The sequence below is a fragment of the Felis catus genome, chromosome A1 (assembly GCF_018350175.1).
Source record: "Felis catus isolate Fca126 chromosome A1, F.catus_Fca126_mat1.0, whole genome shotgun sequence".
Taxonomy (NCBI): Eukaryota; Metazoa; Chordata; class Mammalia; order Carnivora; family Felidae; genus Felis; species Felis catus.
Genome location: NC_058368.1, coordinates 7,546,259 through 7,565,361, shown reverse-complemented (window position 1 = coordinate 7,565,361; position 19,103 = coordinate 7,546,259). Strand labels below are relative to the sequence as shown.

Below are 19,103 nucleotides of genomic sequence, written 5' to 3'. Positions count from 1 at the left end.
GGGCCGCACAGGCCCTGGCGGCGGGTCTCCGAGTCGCGGTGAGCGGCCCAGTTGCGCTTTCAGCGAAGCTTAGGGATCCCGCGCCCTGTCCTGGGCGGTTGGAGACCGCACGCCTGGCCCCGAGTCAGCCACTGCGCCCCCGGCCGCCCCCGGTGGCCCACACCTCTTCTCTCGCATCGGCGAGCCCTCCAGCCCGCGCGGAGAGGCCACGGTGCGGTCAGGACAGCGCACGACATCGGGACGGGAGCCCCGGACAGGGAGGCCGGTTTGCTCGGGAGCCCTGGAGCCATCCCTGGCCTCCGAGGACCGGTCTCCGCGCCTCCACCGACCCGGCGGCTGAGCTTCAATTCAGCCAGTCCTCCCCACCCAGCGTCAGCTTCCCTCGTGTAAGATGGGGACCGTTTCACTTACCTGGCGAAGGTCGCTATGGGAAAATCCAGAGTTTATTTATGAGGGAGGGAGTCTTAAAACTAGGAAGTGCCCGCTCGAGATCAGTGGTGACGCGAACAGGTCACATCATCAGCGACAGCGTGGGGATTTGTCACAGGACAGGGGCTGCGAGGGCTGGCAGGAGACTCTCTGCAGCCAGAACCTCCCGGGATGGCTTCTCAAAAGAGTGATGTTGCCAAAACAGTGATGGGGAAGGAGGACTCTTTCTAGGTAGTGAATTTAAACACTTTACAGGCATTCTTTGGTTTAAATCTCACAACTTGGCCATCTAGTGTTCACTTCCACCTTACAGATGCGGAAATCGAGGCACAGAGTAGTTGAATCATTTTATCAAGGTCATGAGTCAGTATTTGAAGGACCCCGGGTTTGAAGGCAGATTTGCCTCACTCCAGAGCCCAGGCACGTGTGGAGAAGCTTTGGGCATGGTCATTGTCTCCCCAGTGAGACTTCTCACTGATGAGAAAGTTCCCCTTTCAGATCGACAGATTTCCTTTATTTTCTTTAAAAAATGTTTAAGTTTATTTTGAGAGAGAGGGAGCAAGTGAGTGTAAGTGGGTAGGGGCGGAAAGAGGGGAGAGAGAGAATCCCAAACAGGCTCTGTGCTGTCAATGTGGGGCGAGGGAGGGGGGGCTTGGGCTCAATCTCGGGAACCTGGAGATCATGACCTGAGCCAAAACGAAGCATCTGGATGCTTAACCGACTGAGCCACCCAGGCGCCCCTCTGTGGATCTCCTTTAATTTGGAGGGGCGTTAGGACTCAAATTCTTTCTTTCAACAAACAAACAAGACAAAACAAAAACTAAGCCCTGCTGTCCCTCTGCAAAAGAAAATACTAGCAACAGTTCCTGGGAGTGAGCCAGTGCCCCCCAAAGGTGGGAGCGCTCAGGTGCCCTTAGGTGCCCAGCTGCGGGAGGAGCAGGGTGGGCCCAGAGATTAGAAGCCTGCTAAATCAGGGCCTGTTTGCTCCTAATACAAGACACTGTCAACCTTGGGGCTCCAGGGGTGGAGACTCATCCAAAGCAACACTTCCTTCAGAAGAACCGCTGAGAAGGCCCTTGACCCAGACCTCTGTTTGGGGAGGCAAGAGTCCCCGCCAAGGCCTTGGCCAGCTGAGAGTGTTTCCTTGGCTGCTGCGTGGCCCAGGATGGGCTGCTCTTGGTTCTGTGCCACGGACAGCCAGTGGCACTTAGAACCCCCCACGCGTCTGGGCTACACTGCCTGAGAAATTCATCTTCAGTAGTGACACAAGTTAAAAATGAAACCAAACTGAACATTCAACCAGCTCATATGCTGCCCCAACCTCAAACCCAGACGTAGTACTTCTAAATTGCCCCTTTCCCCCTGGTTAGCACCAAAAAATAAAAATAAAAACACGCTGCTTTAATTTTTGAAGTGAAATGGAATCGGTGCGTGGCAAAGGCCTGAGACAAAGCGAGGAAAATGAGCGTGCATCTCTTTTCCATGTGATCTGTATTTATTAATCCTTTTCCACAAACACCACCTGACCACGGGGCCCAGACCCTGAAGCAAGCAGCTGACCTGTTAGGCAACCTTAAAACTTTAAATAAAAATAATCAGTTTGCAAACTCCCCAACCACATACGTTTTCATCATTTCTAAAGATGTGGAAATCAAGGGTCTCTGCAAATAGTTTCCAAGGTGGGCCGGGCCACACTGCTTGCCTTTCGGATTAGCCTCCCTTGCCCTGAGACTGGGAAGCAAATCCACATAGATTTAGCTCCAAATATCTTCAGTTTAGTGAAGGCTCGGGGGCCATCTTTCTCCCCCAGTCCCTTGCTCTGGGCCCACCTCCACCTGTCTTCTCTCCAAGCATTGGACAGACTGGACGTGCAGGGAGTCTGGCACCCTTCTGCCCCAGCCCCGCTGTTGCCCAGCCATCCTTGCAAGATGTTCTGTTCTCTTCTTTGGAGGAAAGAGATGCGGATTGAAGGATAGGAGCTGGTGAGGTATGTGGCTATACTCAAAGGATTTTTAAAAAGTAAGAGGAAGTTGGGGAGGAGGAAGAGGCGGGAGGATTATTCTAATCCATGGGCATCAATTTCACTAGGTCTTTGAAGCCTTGGAGGTTTCCTCTCCGTCATTTCTAAGCATTAAGGCAGAAGCCCAAGTAAAACGGGCTGTTTTAGGGCAGATTAAGGCACTCCAGCTTGCCTGCGGTGTGTTGGGGGCGCATTCCAACTTGTAGTTTCTGTTGTGGTTTTTCTTGAGCCGGTTTCTCTAAAGAGGTCCACGGTTCTGGAGTGCTAGGAGCTGCACAGCAGCGGCAGGTGTCGCCAATCCGACAATATCACCCGAAGAGGCCCCAGATATTACAGAAAACCTCTCTTCTCTTTCCAGAAGGTCTGCCGGCATCTCCCCAAGGTGCCCCGATTGGCACAGGCACCCGAGAACGCGAGTTCTCCCCTTCTGTCTGGGGTGGCCTCCCCCCTTTGAACGGCCAGGGCTGGTTGTCCACACCCAGGGTCCTACTCCTGCTACCCTCCCCCCTTCTTTACCAGCGGTCAAAGCCTCCTGGCAAGGAGGAGCCCCCGTCTCTCACCGGGGTTCCTGTGGCCGCAGGGGCGCGACACTGGAGGGCTGCGGCGACGCGCTAAGGCCAGGTGGCAGGCGGCCTTCTCGGGCGGCGGCGGGGACGGCCGGCGGCACAGCACCACCGGGGGGCAGCGGTGGCGGCAGCGCCAGCAGCTCTTCGCCCGAGGTCACGGCGCAGTCTTGCTCGGGTTCCGCATCCGCGCCACCCCCGGCCACTGTCCCGCAGCTGCGCTTCTTGTCCTCCTCCTTTTTCCATTTCATGCGGCGGTTTTGGAACCAGATCTTGATGTGTCTCTCGGTCAAGTTCAGCATGACGGCCAGCTCCACCCTGCGCGGCCTCGAGATGTATTTGTTGAACAGGAACTCCTTCTCCAGCTCCAGCAGCTGCGCGCGAGTGTAGGCAGTGCGTGTCCGTTTGTTTTCCTCTGGCTCTGCAACATAGGCGCCGCCTGTGGGCGACAGGGCACGTGAGTGTGGTCCCTCGACCCCTGGCCCCACCCACGCAGCCCAACACTGAAGCCCCCATCCTGGGAGTCCTGGTCCTCCCAGCTGTTCCTGCCACCCAGCCTCAACTTCCTGTCCCAGAGCTCAGTCTGGCCTCAAGCGGACTTTCTCCAGGAAAGGTTCGCTTTTCTTGGAGGTCAAAGCTGTGCGGGGCTCTCAGGCTCTCTCTGGGAGCAGGCCGTGGGCTCTATGAATCGTGGCTCTTCGGTGGCTTCACTCGGCCAGCGTTCAGGTTGATGGTGATTAAAATGCCCACAATAGTTATCCAAACGTACCCGATTCTACAAAGGCAATAAAGTGCCTTTAATATAAGACTTAACGCCCCCCCCCAGCTTTCTGATGGGCACCCACACAGCAAGAATACATTTCAGAGCACTACCCATTTCACACACTGACACAGAACTGACCCCCCAAAAGTTCAGAACATAAAACCAAGCAATCTTTATCACATACGATACACCTAATTTTTCCCATTGTTTACTATTTTTTTTAAAGGTCTCAGCTCAGTTAATTGATTTCACCACCAACTTGTAAGTACAACCCTCAGTGTGAAAAAAGCCTTGAGCTAATAAAAACCCTGATCTTATGACATATATTGTTATATCTGACTATTATCTCTCTAGTAGTAATATTGTTATAATCATTCCCAACTCCAGAGCTGGTAAATTCTTCTACAATTGTTTTAACCTCTGCCCAGGCCCCTGCCCTGGAGGAGAAGGGAAACTATTCTGGGCGCGGAGGAACGTCCCTGTCAGCCCTGGCCTCTGTGTTCTGGGCCCCAAATGCTGGCAAAGGTGAGGGGAGCCTTGGGGTCCCGCTGGGAGCGGAGAGCCTCACACCGGACGGGGTTGGAGTCACAGGCTCTATTCCAGCTCCTAGCCCAGGCCCAAGGAAGCAGCAGCTGGCCCACACGCCTGCTGTTCGTCGCTGTGCACCAGGTCCTGAACTTTTTCCTTTTTCTGCCAGGTACCGACTGCACCCCCAGGCGCAGACTTGGTCGAAGGTAAGTTTCACTAAACACTCTGGGAAGAGGCCTAAATCTGCTTGTTTTAGGGCGGAGTCTAGGATATTTCTCCTGTGACTGTTAGGAAGCCTTAGGCGATTGAAAAAGCTAGTGCGTATGTTTGGAGGGGAGACGGTTTATTAGGTGAGAGAACTAGGCCCGCTCTCCCCCAGGCCAAAAGGAGGCGCCCAGAATCCAAGGCTTGGGCAGAGTCAGCAGACAAGTCCCACTCCCTGGGGAGCATTTCCAGAGTCTTATGCTTCTAAGCTTTCCTTGGCATAGGAGAGAGGAGAGGGAGCCTTAAAGGAACGTTTAAAAAGGTCCTCTGAGGTTCTTAAATTCCATCCATAATCTCTTGGGACCACCCAAGGAGACCTATGCCCAGGAGGGCTTGGCAGGGGATGCCGGCGGGTGGCGTTACTTAAGATGTCAAGAGCCCCCTGGGTCTGCACCCTTCCCTAAGGCTCAGGGGGAGGCAGTTTAGGGGCAAGCCTGCCAGCATGGCTGCTACAATTCATTTTTTTAGGTCGTTTTCAAACGTTCCTACAGTATTGTTATTAGCATTCATATCTGTACTGCAAATGAGAACCCTCTGGTCACTTTACCCTTCCCAGGCGTTTGAAACCCCACAGGAGTGGACAGGCGAGTTCACACACGCTTGAAGCTCCGCTCCTTAGAGAGTTTCCCGGGAGGACCTCGAGGTCGCAGGAGCACCCCAAAGGCAGCTTCCAGGCGAGGGGGGTCGGTCCCTTCTCCCTGAGCTGAGCTTGCAGCGGGTCAGAAGGCTCTGGCAAAGGGCTTTCCGGCCGGCCGGACTCTCCAACCGCAGGATGTTAGTTACCCTTTCAGGGTTTCCTTCACCCCAGGGCAAGGCGGCCGATTAACCAATAGCATTTACCGTCTGGCTCCCAGGGTCCGCCCGGGCCCAGGCGCCACCAGAGCAGGGGTCACACTCCGGGGGTGGGGAGGTGACCCCACTTTAGGCTTCGCTCGCCCTTCCCCCCCCCCCCCCGGAGGAAGCTGCAAGGACGGCCGGGAACGTGGGAAACGCGCGTCCTTAGGTCCCACCCTGGTCGAAGGACGTGGTCCTTCCGCCTCCCAAGAATCCCGCGTTTCCCAAGACTCCCCGGCCTGCGGCGGCCGCCGCGCTGGGCCGCGTAAGGACGCAGTGGCGCGGGGCAGCGTCTGGCGCCCCCCTCGCCCCGGGCTGCGCGGTAGGTGGGGGAAGACTGCAGCCCAGCTGGGCCCTGTCCTGTCCCCGGACCCGCCCGGTCCTCGCCACTCAGCCTTCACGAAAAAGTGAGCTAAGGGAGAGGCGAGCCCCGGGCACCCTGGGCGAGCCCGGGCCCCACAAAGCCCCGCCGGGCCGCGCCGGGGTCTGCGTCAGGCACGGGGAGGGGGGGCAGACGGGGCGCCGAGCCCCTTTTCCCCTACCCCCGACTGCTGGAAGGAAAAGAAAAGTCAACTATGCGCCATGCAGGTGTGACCAGAGGTGGCCGCGGCACGGAAGCGGTAGCAGCGTGTAGCGGCGCCCAGGCCGCGCCGGAACCTGCCGCCAGCTCCTGGCGGGGGAGGGGGCCTGGGGGCCGCTCCGCGTCTTCGCCTCGCGGCTCCGGGGAAGACCTTCTGCGACACGCCGGGCGCCTAGGGCCGCGGCGACACGGGGCTCACGCCTCCCCCGGCACAGCTGTTGCAAGAAGGGCATTCCTTCTTCAGATTTACTTGCTGGGAAGCGGCGCGGGGAGACCCCCTTCGAACGTTTCTGCTTGCTCAGATAGCGCACCAGCATGGAAGACGCCTCTCCCAGCTGCCTGCCTCCAGCCTGAGCGGCTCGGCCTGGCGGTGAGTACCCCCTCCCCGCCTCCTCCCCTCCGCGCCGAACATCTTCGCGGGCTTGATGCAGTTCGTCTTCCCTGCTTTCCTGCATCCACTGAGCGCCCCCGAGACTGCCCGTCTCCTCTAATGACGGCTCCCGGGTGGGCTCAAGGCCACAGGGGCCCAGGACTCCAAAGGCACGCCCCGGCCCGGGTCGGGAGCATCCTAGGGTCTTGCTCGGCTTCCTAGACGCTCACGCCGTGGAGTCCTGGCCAGGTGGATCCCTCCAGTGGAGGAGGATCCCTCCGGAGAGTCCGAAGCCTGAGCTCAGCCAGGCCTTGGCTGGCTGGGGGAGCGCAGGCTGCTGGAGTTCAGCGTATAGATAGGGAAGGAAGGGTTTAAGCGCCCAGGGGGAGAGCTGAGTGGAAAAGACGCTCCAAAGGGGACCAGAAAGGCGCTTCTGCGCGGGATCGCCTCGTTGGCTCCCTGTGGAGTTTAGTCCGACCCTGGGTTGACCATAGGGGCTGGGAACGCGAACCGGTAGAGGGTCTTGGGGAGCCCTTCAGCCGGGACGGGAGCCGGTGAGGGGACTAAGGGGATGAGGGGCCGGACTTACCTGCCCAGTGGCCTTTCCACGCGTGAGCCTTGGTAGACTTCATCCACGGGAAAGGCAGCTGGACGCGGCCGGGCTCCTCCAGGGCGCCTGGCTCGGCTCCATCCGGGAAGGGCCCGGCCGGAGGGTGGGGGAGCGCGAGCTGAGCTGGGAGGTGGTGGTGGACGTGCGCCACCGCGGTGTCGTCGGCGAGGGCGGGCACCTCGTACGGGGAGATGTCCGGGGGGCTGCCCTGCTCCAGCGCGCCCAGGGTCGCCGGGAACGGGGGCGGCGGCGGCGGGGGCTGGCGGCCCATGTACAGACACGCGGGGGGACTGGCGCTGAACTCCGGCGCGGGGCCCCGCTGGTAGGCGCATGGGTCCTTGTAGAGCTGCGTAGCTGCGTAGTACTGCTCCTCGCCGTTCATGGCTGCTGCCCGGGCTTGGAAGCCGGAGCCGGGGAGTCGGAGCTGTGTGGCCCTCCCGCTCCCGGCGCCACCCCCGCTAGCTTTGACAGCTCGGCTCCGCTCCGCAAGGGGACCCGCCACCGGCGGGGACAGGCGGGCCGGCCGCAGCGCAATAGGCTCCGCTGTGCCCCACGTGGCTCAGCCTGGGGCCATTATTGGCCTGGCCGACTGCCTTAAGAAGCCAGGCCCAGGTACCCAAGAGCACCTGCATTTGTTTCAATTTTCTCTCTCAGCTGAGTTTCCCCGCACACACCTGTAGGCCGAGCTGGCCGTGCGATCTGAAGTGGAGCGTTCGTGAAACTCTTCGAGCTTACGTTCAATCATAGAAATGTATATTTTTCATCATACTTTAAGTGGTCTATTTTCCTTGTTTGTTTGATAATATACACAATACACTAATTCATTAATACAATTTGTATAGATACATATGCCGAGGTTGTGCATTTAAACTTTTTTGTAACTGTTAGGGAGTACGGTAAAAACAAAAAAAAAAGTTTGCAGACCCTAGCTCTATAGGAAGGACTTGGTCTTCTGTCTTATTTATGAAATTTGTACACGATCGCAATGATGTCAGTGAACTAACCCATAAAGACCCAGCATTGGTTGTATGTTTTTAAAATTTTTTTAATGTTTATTTATTTTTGAGACAGAGAGAGACAGAGCACGAACGGGGGAGGGTCAGAGAGAGAGAGGGAGACACAGAATGTGAAGCAGGTTCCAGGCTCCAGCCATCAGCACAGAGCCCGACGTGGGGCTCGAACTCACAAACCGTGAGATCATGACCTGAGCCGAAGTCGGATGCCCAACCGACTGAGCCACCCAAGGCGCCCTTGCTTGTATGTTTTTAAACTGTGGCGTGCTCGGGGGACTTCCGGAGAGTAAACTGTAACTTCAGAATTGATCACAGTGGCATTTAAATTTTTTTTTTTTTTTTTTTTTTTGGTAATTGAAGGGCATTATTAATTTTGATTTTGGGAAATTGGGGCTCCTTTGACCAACTCAGTGCAGTTTCCTAATGTGGCAGAGGGGGAAAGAATTAGCGTCCCCTCTTGTGGCTGGGAGGAGGGGACGGGGTTGGCACGGGGTTTCCAGATCCGCGATGGCTTCCCACGGATCCTGAGCCCCAGTCCGACCCAGCTGAAGAACGTGTGTTCTGCGTCGGATTGAAATAAGGCAGCGCTTCAAGAGAGGAGGGACGTGTTTAGAAAAGAATTAAAAGCGCTGCATTTTAATGACAGCGTCAGTCTCTGGCCTCCGCTGGGTAACTTAAATAGGGCCTGCGGTCCTCACTTAAATAGGGCCTGAGTTTTTCCGACCGGATGATGCAGACTATCTCCGGGTCGCGGTGGCGCACAAGCCCCGGCCTGAGCATGAGCCGCGCATCCGACCCAGTTGCCCAGGGCGTCCTGGGTGGCCTTGGACGGGTCCTACCGAAAGGACCACAGTCCTCGAACCAACACGGAAGGTTTTAGAAAAACTGGCCACCTTTGCAGAAAAGCCTTGGCAAGAAGGAACGTGAACCACCAGGAACCAGTAAGGGAGAAACCACTGCAACCTGACTTTCCTAAACCACAAACGACACCCAGCCCTTCACGAGGTAGATTGTAATGTATTTTCTCCTTGTGGAGATACCTGTGTTTTAAATGCGTACGGACCGAATGCGCTACTCACACACGCTCATTTTCATCAAAAAGCAAAAGCCAGTTGGGAAGGGGGACTTCCCTGCAGGTTCCTTGCGGCGTGCGATCCTGGTGCGGTCTCAGCATATGCGTTCAGAAGAGAGCTGGGCACCAGGAGGTCCGCCCGTGGGTGGGGACGCGCGCCGCACCCGGCCTCCTTGGTGTCCCAGCTCTCGGGAAGGGCGGACTGGGGGAAGCCGGTGGGGGAGGGCGGGGGGAGTTCCGGCGATTTCTTCAGGGAAAAGGGCCACCTGCGGCCCTAGGGGCCGGGAGGGAAAGGCGGTGGGACCCGCGCGCCTAATCTCTGCGCGTCCGCGCGTCAATGAGTCCATTGTTCGCCGCGGCCGCGGAGGACCAGACGCTATCACCCGGCCGCGAGTGACCGCATCGATCAGCAGGCAGGGCCCGAGGGGGGTTGCCCGGCCGGGGCGTGTTGACCCTCGGAGATAATCTGCCAAGTCGCCGCGGGTTGACTTGGCGACGCGGTTATGAGCGGGCGGCGAGCTCCGCTTGGGACAAAGATCGGCCGCCCCCCCCCCCGCCCCTTCCGTCTCCCCCTCTAACACCCGTTTCTCCCCCTCCCCCCTCGGCTACCCCCTTTACTCCGGACTAAGCCCGCAGACCCCCCTTCTCCTCCTCCCCTGCTCCCCGCCTCGCCTGCCACCCCCGACCCAGAGAGTGTTTATTTTGCACTTCTCGTCTAATTGCACATTTCTGTAAATTGGTCTCCATTTCGATGCTTCATTTGCTCGCATTTGATATTTTTGCTCGGCCCTGCAGAAAGAAAAGAGGCGCTCAGCAGAAAGCAAATCCGTCCACCGAGCTCCGGGGCAAAAAACCGGCCACCCGGGGCCGAACACAACCTTGGGGAGAAGTGGGCGGGGGTGCTGGAGGCGGTCAGTGGAGGCGCCTTCTCGCTTTCACAATTCGCATTTTCTGCCGCTCGTGGCCCAGGAAACAAAAGTCCAACAGCCATTTATTACGGTGATGATTATTAGTTGGGACAAAGCTAACAGCGTTTTGGGACTGGCTAATTATGACGTGTGTCTAATTATAACCCATGTAGAAAACGCGCCCCGCGCAACCCTCCACCGAGCAGGAGCGTGTGTTGTATTTCTTCTGTGGATATCGCTCGTGGTATCATAAAAGCACCAGGTCCATTACAGGTGAAATGCGTTTCCGCTCCGAATCCCCGCTGCCCCTCTCGCCTCCCACAGGCCCCGGAGCGATACCGAGCCATTAGGCGAGCGCCTTCCCGAGCCATTTAACAGCAGCTCTTATGGATAAATAAACAAAAAAGGCTGTAAACCAATTATAGTGTGGACAGTGAAAAAGTCGTTTATTAGCAGGACGTCCTGATAGCCCTCGCAGATACTGGAGGTCCTCGCCTGCCCTTTCCCTTCTGGAGATAGTTTGTGCCCTGAAGAACACAGGTTACCTAGCTCTTGGTCAGTAGCTGAATCTTCCAAGCATGCCAAGGGCCGAATTTGACTTGGTGGTGAGGATTTTTCAGCCACTGTGTCGGTGATGAATTGGTGTGGAATTTACTTTATCGGAGCATAGTTGTTTTTATGATTAACTTGCTGTTAAATAAAATAAAAATTAAACTATATCCCGAGTGGAAACGCTGAAGCAAACGATGTGATTGGTGTAGGTAACGAGAGAATACACCTTCCATAATTTACTTGGAAGTTTTGCACATTAGCCTTTACTTCGGTGGGGGCTGATGCTGGTTTTTTATTCCTCCAGGGCGAGTCCTTTCCCCCTCCCTCCTTCTCCTGGGGACTTCCTCCGAGTGTGGTACCTAGGTCTGAGAGGGTCAAGGAAAACTCGTGCAGAAAAAAGAACCTCGGGCTGTGAATCAAAGGCTTCCCATGCGTTCGTGGGGCAAACCAGCACAAGTGTAGAGTTGAAACTATTTCCCAGAAAATTCAGCGCCATTGTGTAAATAAATGCAGCCTAAAAATGTAATTTAATGGGACGATTGTCTTGGCTATCGTTAGTGGGAGAGAGGAGTGGGAGGGGGCAATAGGGCAGACTCGATGTACCCCAGGACTGTGGACTGCTCGGTCCCCGCACGCGACTTGGTGCTTTCTCCCAGGAGTGGCCCCTCGCAGCCCTTTCCTCGAGTTTCTGTTTAATCCTTCCGAGGCCTGGTTTACTTTGCAGCTGAAAGGAAAAGTGTGAAAGGAAGTTGGGATTCCAAAGCGTCTAAAGCCCCCTGCTTGCTCTCCCCCCCCCCCCCATCCCTGTGGCCCACTCTTGTAGTTCCCAGCCCTTGGGCCGGCTCTCCCCCAGGTTCCCACCTCTGCCCTACCACACAAATATATTCAGTCTCCCCAAACCCCAGCGCTTGCCATTTTCCCTTCTCTTCTTCATCCCCGGTAACCAGCTCCTTGCTTCCATTGAAATTCCCTTTTTTGCCCTCCGCCCCCCTCCCATCACTGTGTCCTGTGACTAATCCTTTGTTCTCCTGGGAACCTTTCCTTACCTCCGGGAGCCCAAAGGAGGGTGGACCCACATTTCCTGGTCATTCCAGCCTCCTTCCTGAACCATCCCGCAGTTCACATGGTTTATTAGTTAGAAGGACAAATCTTTTCAATAACATTTATTGATCCAGCAGCTATCACATAGCTTTTTATACGTGCCTGTCCACAAACTCCTTGGGTAACAGAAACTCAGTAGAAGAAATATGTTCTGGATTTGGTGTGCCTGGAAAACTTAGGAGCCACACATACCCATCTTCCAAATTGCCCTTGCCCTGCACAAGCTGTGTTCCTTGGCAAGTTACGCAACTCTACTAAGCCTTTCTGTCCTTGTTTGTAGAATAGAGACAAAGGACTGCCCCATAAAGTATACCCCTTGTATATAGTAATGATCCCAGCAGGCTCAGGGCACAAGACACTCTTTCAAGTATTTTGCATATGTAAATCCTCACTAAAATCGCGTGAGGTAGGTACCATTATTCTCATTTTTCTGTGCAGGAAACTGAAACATAGAACTTGCCCAGAATCACACACTGGATCCAAGCTGAGGAGGTCCGGCTTTAGAGTCCATTTTCTTGGATGTGACCCTATACTGTCTTGCGATGTAGTAAACAAGAAATTATTTTATTTTATTTTATTTTATTTAAAAAAAATTTTTTTTAACATTTATTTATTTTTGAGACAGAGAGAGACAGAGCATGAACAGGGGAGGGGCAGAGAGAGAGAGGGAGACACAGAATCTGAAACAGGTCCAGGCTCTGAGCTGTCGGCACAGAGCCCGACGCGGGGCTCGAACTCACGGACCGCGAGATCGTGACCTGAGCCGAAGTCGGACGCTTAACCGACTGAGCCACCCAGGCGCCCCAACAAGAAATTTTTAAAATTATCTCTGTGAGAATTCAGTGAGGCAAAATGTCTAATGTTCCTGGCTCTTCACGGGCACTGAACAAATGGTCTTCTCTTCCTTTCTCGTCTAGCATTGCTTTTAGTGCGTCTACAGGCGTTCAACTATTGGTCATTATTGCATCCAGAAGAATCGCAGAGCTGTTACCACAAGTCCATGTTTAAGGACCTGGTAGACCTAGAAAAGGTGTATTCAGAAACATTGCGTTTTAGGGAACATACTCCAAAGTGGGGCCCTGCTGTAAGTAGGGGAGGTGGGGGGCACTGGATGGCACTTGCTTCTGCCAGCCCCCAACAGGCCGCAGAGAGAGAAACAGGGACTTCTTTACATCCAGGGAAGCCCTGAACAGAAGACTTGAAGGGGGTGAACGGATCACAGCTAAATATGCGGTAGCTATCCCAGTAGACGTGGAATCCAGCATCGAAGCAGTGTCTTACAGCCAGAGCTCCACCCCCGTATTTTCCATGGTTCTTCCATTTCCAGGTTGGAGACGAAACTGTTAACATAAACTCAGAGGAAAACCTCAGATGGCTTGGGAGGGAAGGGAGCAGTTCTTGTGTGTGGGTCGGGGCAGTCCTGGAATCCTCCTCTCTTCCTGCTTTCTCCAGATGAGGAAGGTAGTCATGTGCAACCCTGGCCTTCTTCGTAAGGATGCAGAAACACGCCTGTCGAAGTGACTCCTCTGCATGTCCCCCGAATCTGAGACCCATGCAAAAGTGTTAAAATTAGAAATCTGTGGGGCTTAAAGCGGGGGGGGGGGGGGGGGGGTCAGCTCTATCTAGGGCACGTGCGTTCCCTCTCCTACAGTGATGAGAGTAAAAGCCAATCGTGGTCTCAAATTCACTGAATTTTCCTATTAGTAATTCTTCCTGCGGTAGATATGCCTTATCAGGGTGTTGTTGTGCAGAGAGAAGCTGTATTTGAATACGTTTACTTTGCGTATTTTCTCCAATCACATATTGCAACCCATTTACCTTTAGGCAAATCCCACAAAGGTACAGGTTTCTACTATGCAATGAAATAACAGAGATTCATAGCGGAGTGTTCCTGGAAGTGTGATTCATGAGCCACGTGTATTAAAATCACTGGGACGCTTATAAAACGCAAGCAGCCTAATCCCAGAGGTGCTGAATAACCATATGTGTGGGGTGTGGTGGGACTTGAGAATTTGCATTTTTAACACACCCGAGGTCATTCTTAAGTACACTATGAATTGAGAACAACAGGAAACAAACACTTGAGCTGTAATTTATTTGATGTATGGAGACTCATGGACGGTCTCAAAGGACGAGCGTTCTTCAAGCGTGGCCGTTCAAATAAAAATACACCTCTACGTCATAAGGTTGCTGTGAGGTTTCAAGAGAAGAAACGTATGGTGAATATGCCTTAGTTCATGCAGAAGGCATGTTGTTTGCATCTCTGCGTGGGCAAGCCACATGCAAATCCTGGACATTTTCAGATTTTCCTTTCTTTCTCACACATCCGTTCTTGCCTTATATGACTAAAGATTTAGAAAGGTTCAGCATGGTCTTATTTTATTATTGTGCTTCTCCCACTGAGCTCTTTGGAAACAGCGGGACTCTCCTTGGGATGTTAATGTGGCTCCAGTGTGGGCTCGGCCAAGTTGAGCTGGGCTCTTCCAGCCACGGTAGCTAACACATAAGGGCAAATAAAGGGAGGCAATAAAACCAAGGCAAATTGATTCATCTCTAGGCAGTACCCTTATAACTTGTGTCTTAATGCCATATTCTCTCTACATTGAACATGACCAAATAGCTTCCTTTAAAGGTAAGTGAATTTTATATAATTTGTGGCTAATTCCATTTAATTCTGCCCCCATGAGCATGTGATAAGGGAATGTTAAACTGGTTAACAGCAACAGGCTAAAAGGGGCATTGAGGAGGAGGCCAATATTTGATTTCCAAGTGCTCTGGCTCAGCGCTGAGAAATCCAGATTACTATGAGTGTGTTGGTTTCTTGGTTATTTGCTTTCTGTCCTCCTAGCTCCTGAGTAAAGGGCAGTGAGAAAAACACCGGGATCCCATCTGTCACAAGGAGGCTAGTTACAACAAAAATAACGACTCCTTTTTATAAAATCATTCTTGGTCTGACAAACTCCCCTCGGACTGCAGGGAATCAGGAAGAGTAAAAATAATAGAATCAATAACAACTTTGTTATCTAGTAACTTAAACAACCCTTGCCTGCTGGGATGGCAGAACAGGCTTTCTTATCTTGGAAACAGGAAAACTTTCTGGATGGTAAATTATTTTTTACAAAACGTTTCTAACTGGATTAGGTGTCTGTAGAGAGTGCCCCAGGTAGGAACCATGCCAAATTCGAATCACTTAGACATGATAATTTAAACCTTGGGTCGTTTTAATTTGGGTCGTTAAATCTGATACACACTGTTTCTTTTTATTTAGTAAAATGTCAACCGTGGTACAATTATTGGGATACTGAATGTATTTAATTGGAAAGTTAGAAAATTAAATGGTAAATTTTCGTTTAAATGTCTGGATCACCCGGTCAACTGGATTTTCATTCCTGTGTTAGTACTTGCCTACATCAGCACTTGGCCCATGCTGTGGTCTTCTGAGAGCTTTCATAATCCACACCTGAGTCTTCAGAGTCAGGAAATGTTCTCTCTCCTGAGTGATCTGTCTGTGTGACAGCAGGGATTGGGCCTGGTTTGATTTGGGTGTTCCGTGTTGATTTCTCTGCATGTAAATAGTGATGACTCAGTTCAGGGATTACGGAATATATCTTAGTTTGAAGAGAACCATCTCCCCAAAGTGCGAGTGTTCATAACAGCAACTAACTAGGTAGTTCACACATCACCGAGATTATCCCGACCCGGTTCATTCAGATACTTGAAGGAAAAGGAGAGGCCGAGGGGCTTAAATTATCCAGTTATTCTGTTTTAACTGCTTCCATTCACATCCAAGCTTGTCACTTGTATGCTGATGTTTTAGGACAGACCTCCTCATTTCACATTTCTTTATCCCTCTAACACCTTCTATAGGATGTCCTTAAAGTCTGAACACAGGTGACTCTACATAACATTTTGTGTTCCATGTATACAAGATAAAATATTATCTATGCATCCCAGACTTTATGGACAGCCTGTATGTAAATTGACCTATTTTTTTTTTTTTTTTTTTTTTTTGTGGAAGAGGCACATGGGGGCCTAACGTTTAGTTTAGGGGAAGAAAACCTTTTCTCTTTTCACTAATGCTGTATTGTAAAACATAATCAATCAGTGTTGTCTGCTTCATTTACAAAGCAATTTATTAGACTCTGCCAACATGGTCACAGTCAAACCTTGACGTTTCTAGAAGTTGGAGTTAGAGATTGCTATGAATCCAGATAAACAGCACTGTTTTCTTACCTTCCCAGCAAATTTCGACAGGCGATAACAAAAAGGCAAACACCAGTCTCTAACCCCTAGCCTGGCGTTATCTGTCTCCTGGCCTGTAATTACACAGGATTTGGAGCTTTCTCAAGAGAGTGGAGTGACACTGTTTACCTTTTTGTATTTATATGAGCAGTAGCCAAACTTAAATATAATAACTAGGGAAATTCAGTAAAGAAAAATACTGATTGGGAAAGAGTCAAGTTCTCTGTTTCTCCTGCCGCATTTCCTTATGAACCTCTTGCCTGCAAGCCCCAGGGCCATTTTTGAAGAGAATACCGATCGTATTCCATCCAGTATTTATAATATTCTAAGACTTTCGTTCTGATCATTGCTTGATATGAGGGGAGAAAAGAACTGGAGACGCCTTATGTACATCTTAGCTGAAAAATATAAGTTAACAGAGTTAAGTGGTGTTTCCACAGGGTGTTTTGTTTTGTTTTGTTTTGTTTTGTAAAGGACAGTGGAATGGTCTTGAGAAGAAGTAGATAAGGCACGTGGCCTGGCCTTTTCCTCATGCCTCATCTAATTCAAGCTCCCTTTTTTCAAAACATTTTGTTCACCTTCTAAAAATCACTAATAAGGGCAATAGAATTAATTAGCAGCTTAGTACCAAATTTTGCACAGAACTCTCTTATCTGTCAAATTCCTAGATATTTCAAACATTTCAACTCCTTTCTGTTACGCTTTCCATCCACAAGGAACCCCAAAGTGAGTTTAGTTTATGTTATGGAGTCATTATAATTTTTTGTCAGCTTGGTGCCTGGAATGAGAATATTGTACTGTAATAGGTAAGCAAAGATACTAAAGCCATAGTTCTGACTTTGCTGTTTTAGTCAAGGAGCTCTTTTGGATTGTAATGAATGCCAGGAGTCATTTCCCTAGAAAAACGCACGAGTGTGTAAGAACACAGAATTCTGCATGAGATTTCGGGAAATTCATAGCCCCCTGCCTCCTTAGCCCATTCATGTCCACCTTCAAACGCAAGCCAGTTGGAGCCAATCTACGCCCCACATGAGATTTTCACCTCTACTTCTGGATTTGGGGTTGAGGGTTCTGGAACTTTACCAAAGTTGCTGGTCAATATTCACGACGCTCATTGTTTATTTGGTTGGGTGTTCATGCTATATGCAGAGGACTTACACACTGGATAATTGTTGCTCAACTATCTAATTATACTCACTTGCTCCACAGGATAATAAAACATAATGTAGTCGAATGGTGAGTTTGGAACAGGTGAAATTATACTTCTAAGATTATTAGAAATTGACAGACTTACAGATGCTTTGGACTATGACATTGATCTGTTGCCATAAACGGTAGCTTGGCATAAGATTGTTCTTCTCTTTCTCCTTTCAACAAACTCTTATTTAAATATCTACTCTGTGCCAGGCGCTACGGCAGGTTTGGGGGTTATAAGAAAATAAGACATGATCCCTACTCGTGAGGCCTTCGATTTCTATTGGCGGAAAGGAAGCAAGTGCATAAGCAAACACACACGCGGCACAGAACTCCAGGTGCCCTGAAAATGTGGCTTTTCTACCTCTCATTTGAAGCTTGTGAACACATTACTCACGTAGAGACAATCTGGCTTTCCCTTGTGGTCCATTTTCAGTTATTTCCTGAAAGCAGATAGGGTATGGTCTGGCTTCATCACTTACCAGCAGTTTGACTTTGGACTTTGAGTTGACCAGTGTTTCACATTTCCCATCTACTGATGGCAGCTTGGTGAGTGGTGGCTCTGGGAGCAGGACTCTCTTGGTTTGAATCCCAGCATCCCTGCTTATTAGTTGTGTGACCTTGGGTAAGCCCCTTAACCCCGCTGTGCCTTAGTTTCCTCTTCTGTGAAATGGGAATAGTGATAATACCTACCACAGAGAGTTGTACCCATGAGTTAAAAATATGTGGGAAACACTCTGAAAAGAACACACGTGTAGAGTACATAGCACTTCGTTCATTCATTCGTTCATTCATTCAATCATTCATTCTTATTTAACAAATATTTATGGAATGCCTACTTTGTGTTGCACCCTGTGTTAGGTATAGGGGATACCATAATAGAGAGAGAGTCTCTGCCTCTAGTCTAGTAGGGAAGTCAGACAGTGAGAGAGGAAATTTAAATGCCCTGGTGAGATCTCTGTGGCAAACGTAGGTTGTGATGGGGAACACCATAGCAAGGGCACATCCCCCAATCTCGGGATGCTTCCTTCCTGTTTTACTAATCCCCTAGCTAAGGCACACACCTTCAGCTCTTTTAGGATTTTTCTCATTTTTTTTTTTTTTTAAAGAAACGTTCAAGAAAATTTAATTACATTAAAAAGACACATAACATAGGACTTACCATTTACACATTTCTAAGCGTACAGTTTCATAGTGTTAAGTACATTCACATTATCGTGTAACCCGGTCTCCAAAACTTTTCATTTCGCAGAACTGAAACACTCTGCCCAGTGAGTGACAGCTCCGCATTGCTCTGTCTTCCTAGCTGCTGGGAAGCAGCTGGGAAGTACCTCTCAGGGTTTCGTAATTTTCCTGCACGTTCTTCTTCGCCTGAGTGATGAAGTTTTGTCGTTGTAGTTACTGTCAAGAAGGTGTCGCTTTCTGTCGTGGGTTTCAGCTGCCTTTTTTCTTCCTGCTGCTGCTGCTGTTTTCTGGAATTCTGTGAATTCATGAACTTGGCTTCTTCCAGAAAAGAAATTGCTGTAAATCGAACAATATCCTGGGAACAGACTTGTCTGTCGCTGGGCTGATGGCCTTGACCGAGGGCTCATTGATGGCTCATCGCTGGGCTCATCTCTGTAGGAAGACACTAAGGAAGTGGGAGGTAGCCGAAGACTTGTTTGACATAAGTTGGAAGAAGACAAGGCGGTGAGGAAGCATGCACCTACACACGTGCCTTAGATATGCTCAAGTCCCCAGCTTTATGTTCCACACTTGTCCAACAGGGTGCAAGCGATATTTTAGGAATGCGAATCTGACAACATGCAGCATGGGCAAATCCGGAATATGACTAAGGTCGTTAGACCAGTTCAGAAGCTGTTACAGAGAAGTTGAGGTTTGAGAACGCGCAGGTTAGAGTCCCGATGGAAATGGAGAAAAGGGGGGAAAATGCAGAAGGTGAGAAAGAGAATGTAACAGCAGCAGTTGGTGATCTGTCGAATGGGAAGTAAAGGAAAAGGTGTAGGAGATCGGAATCAGTGTTTGCTGAACGCTGACTCTGCCAGGACCTGGCTGGGCCC

General features: G+C 51.1%; 1 protein-coding gene across 1 annotated transcript; it reads right to left on the bottom strand.

The window, feature by feature from the left end:
* Window positions 1–1,903: 1,903 nt before the first annotated feature.
* On the bottom strand, window positions 1,904–7,775 carry PDX1 (pancreatic and duodenal homeobox 1). Its single transcript, XM_011281516.3, has 2 exons — window positions 6,941–7,775; window positions 1,904–3,451 (listed from the first exon to the last, which is right to left on the bottom strand). Exons 1-2 carry the CDS (start codon window positions 7,341–7,343, stop codon window positions 3,006–3,008), a joined length of 849 nt encoding a protein of 282 aa, XP_011279818.1. The 5' UTR covers window positions 7,344–7,775; the 3' UTR covers window positions 1,904–3,005.
* Between the last annotated feature and the right edge of the window lie 11,328 nt (window positions 7,776–19,103).

Bases quoted from the DNA above. Each gene is read 5' to 3' on its own strand.
- PDX1 (XM_011281516.3), bottom strand. From the start codon at position 7,343: ATGAACGGCGAGGAGCAGTACTACGCAGCTACGCAGCTCTACAAGGAC. The intron at 3,452-6,940 runs GTAAGTCCGGCC...TGTCGCCCACAG, and splicing joins GTGGAAAGGCCACTGGGCAG to GCGGCGCCTATGTTGCAGAG.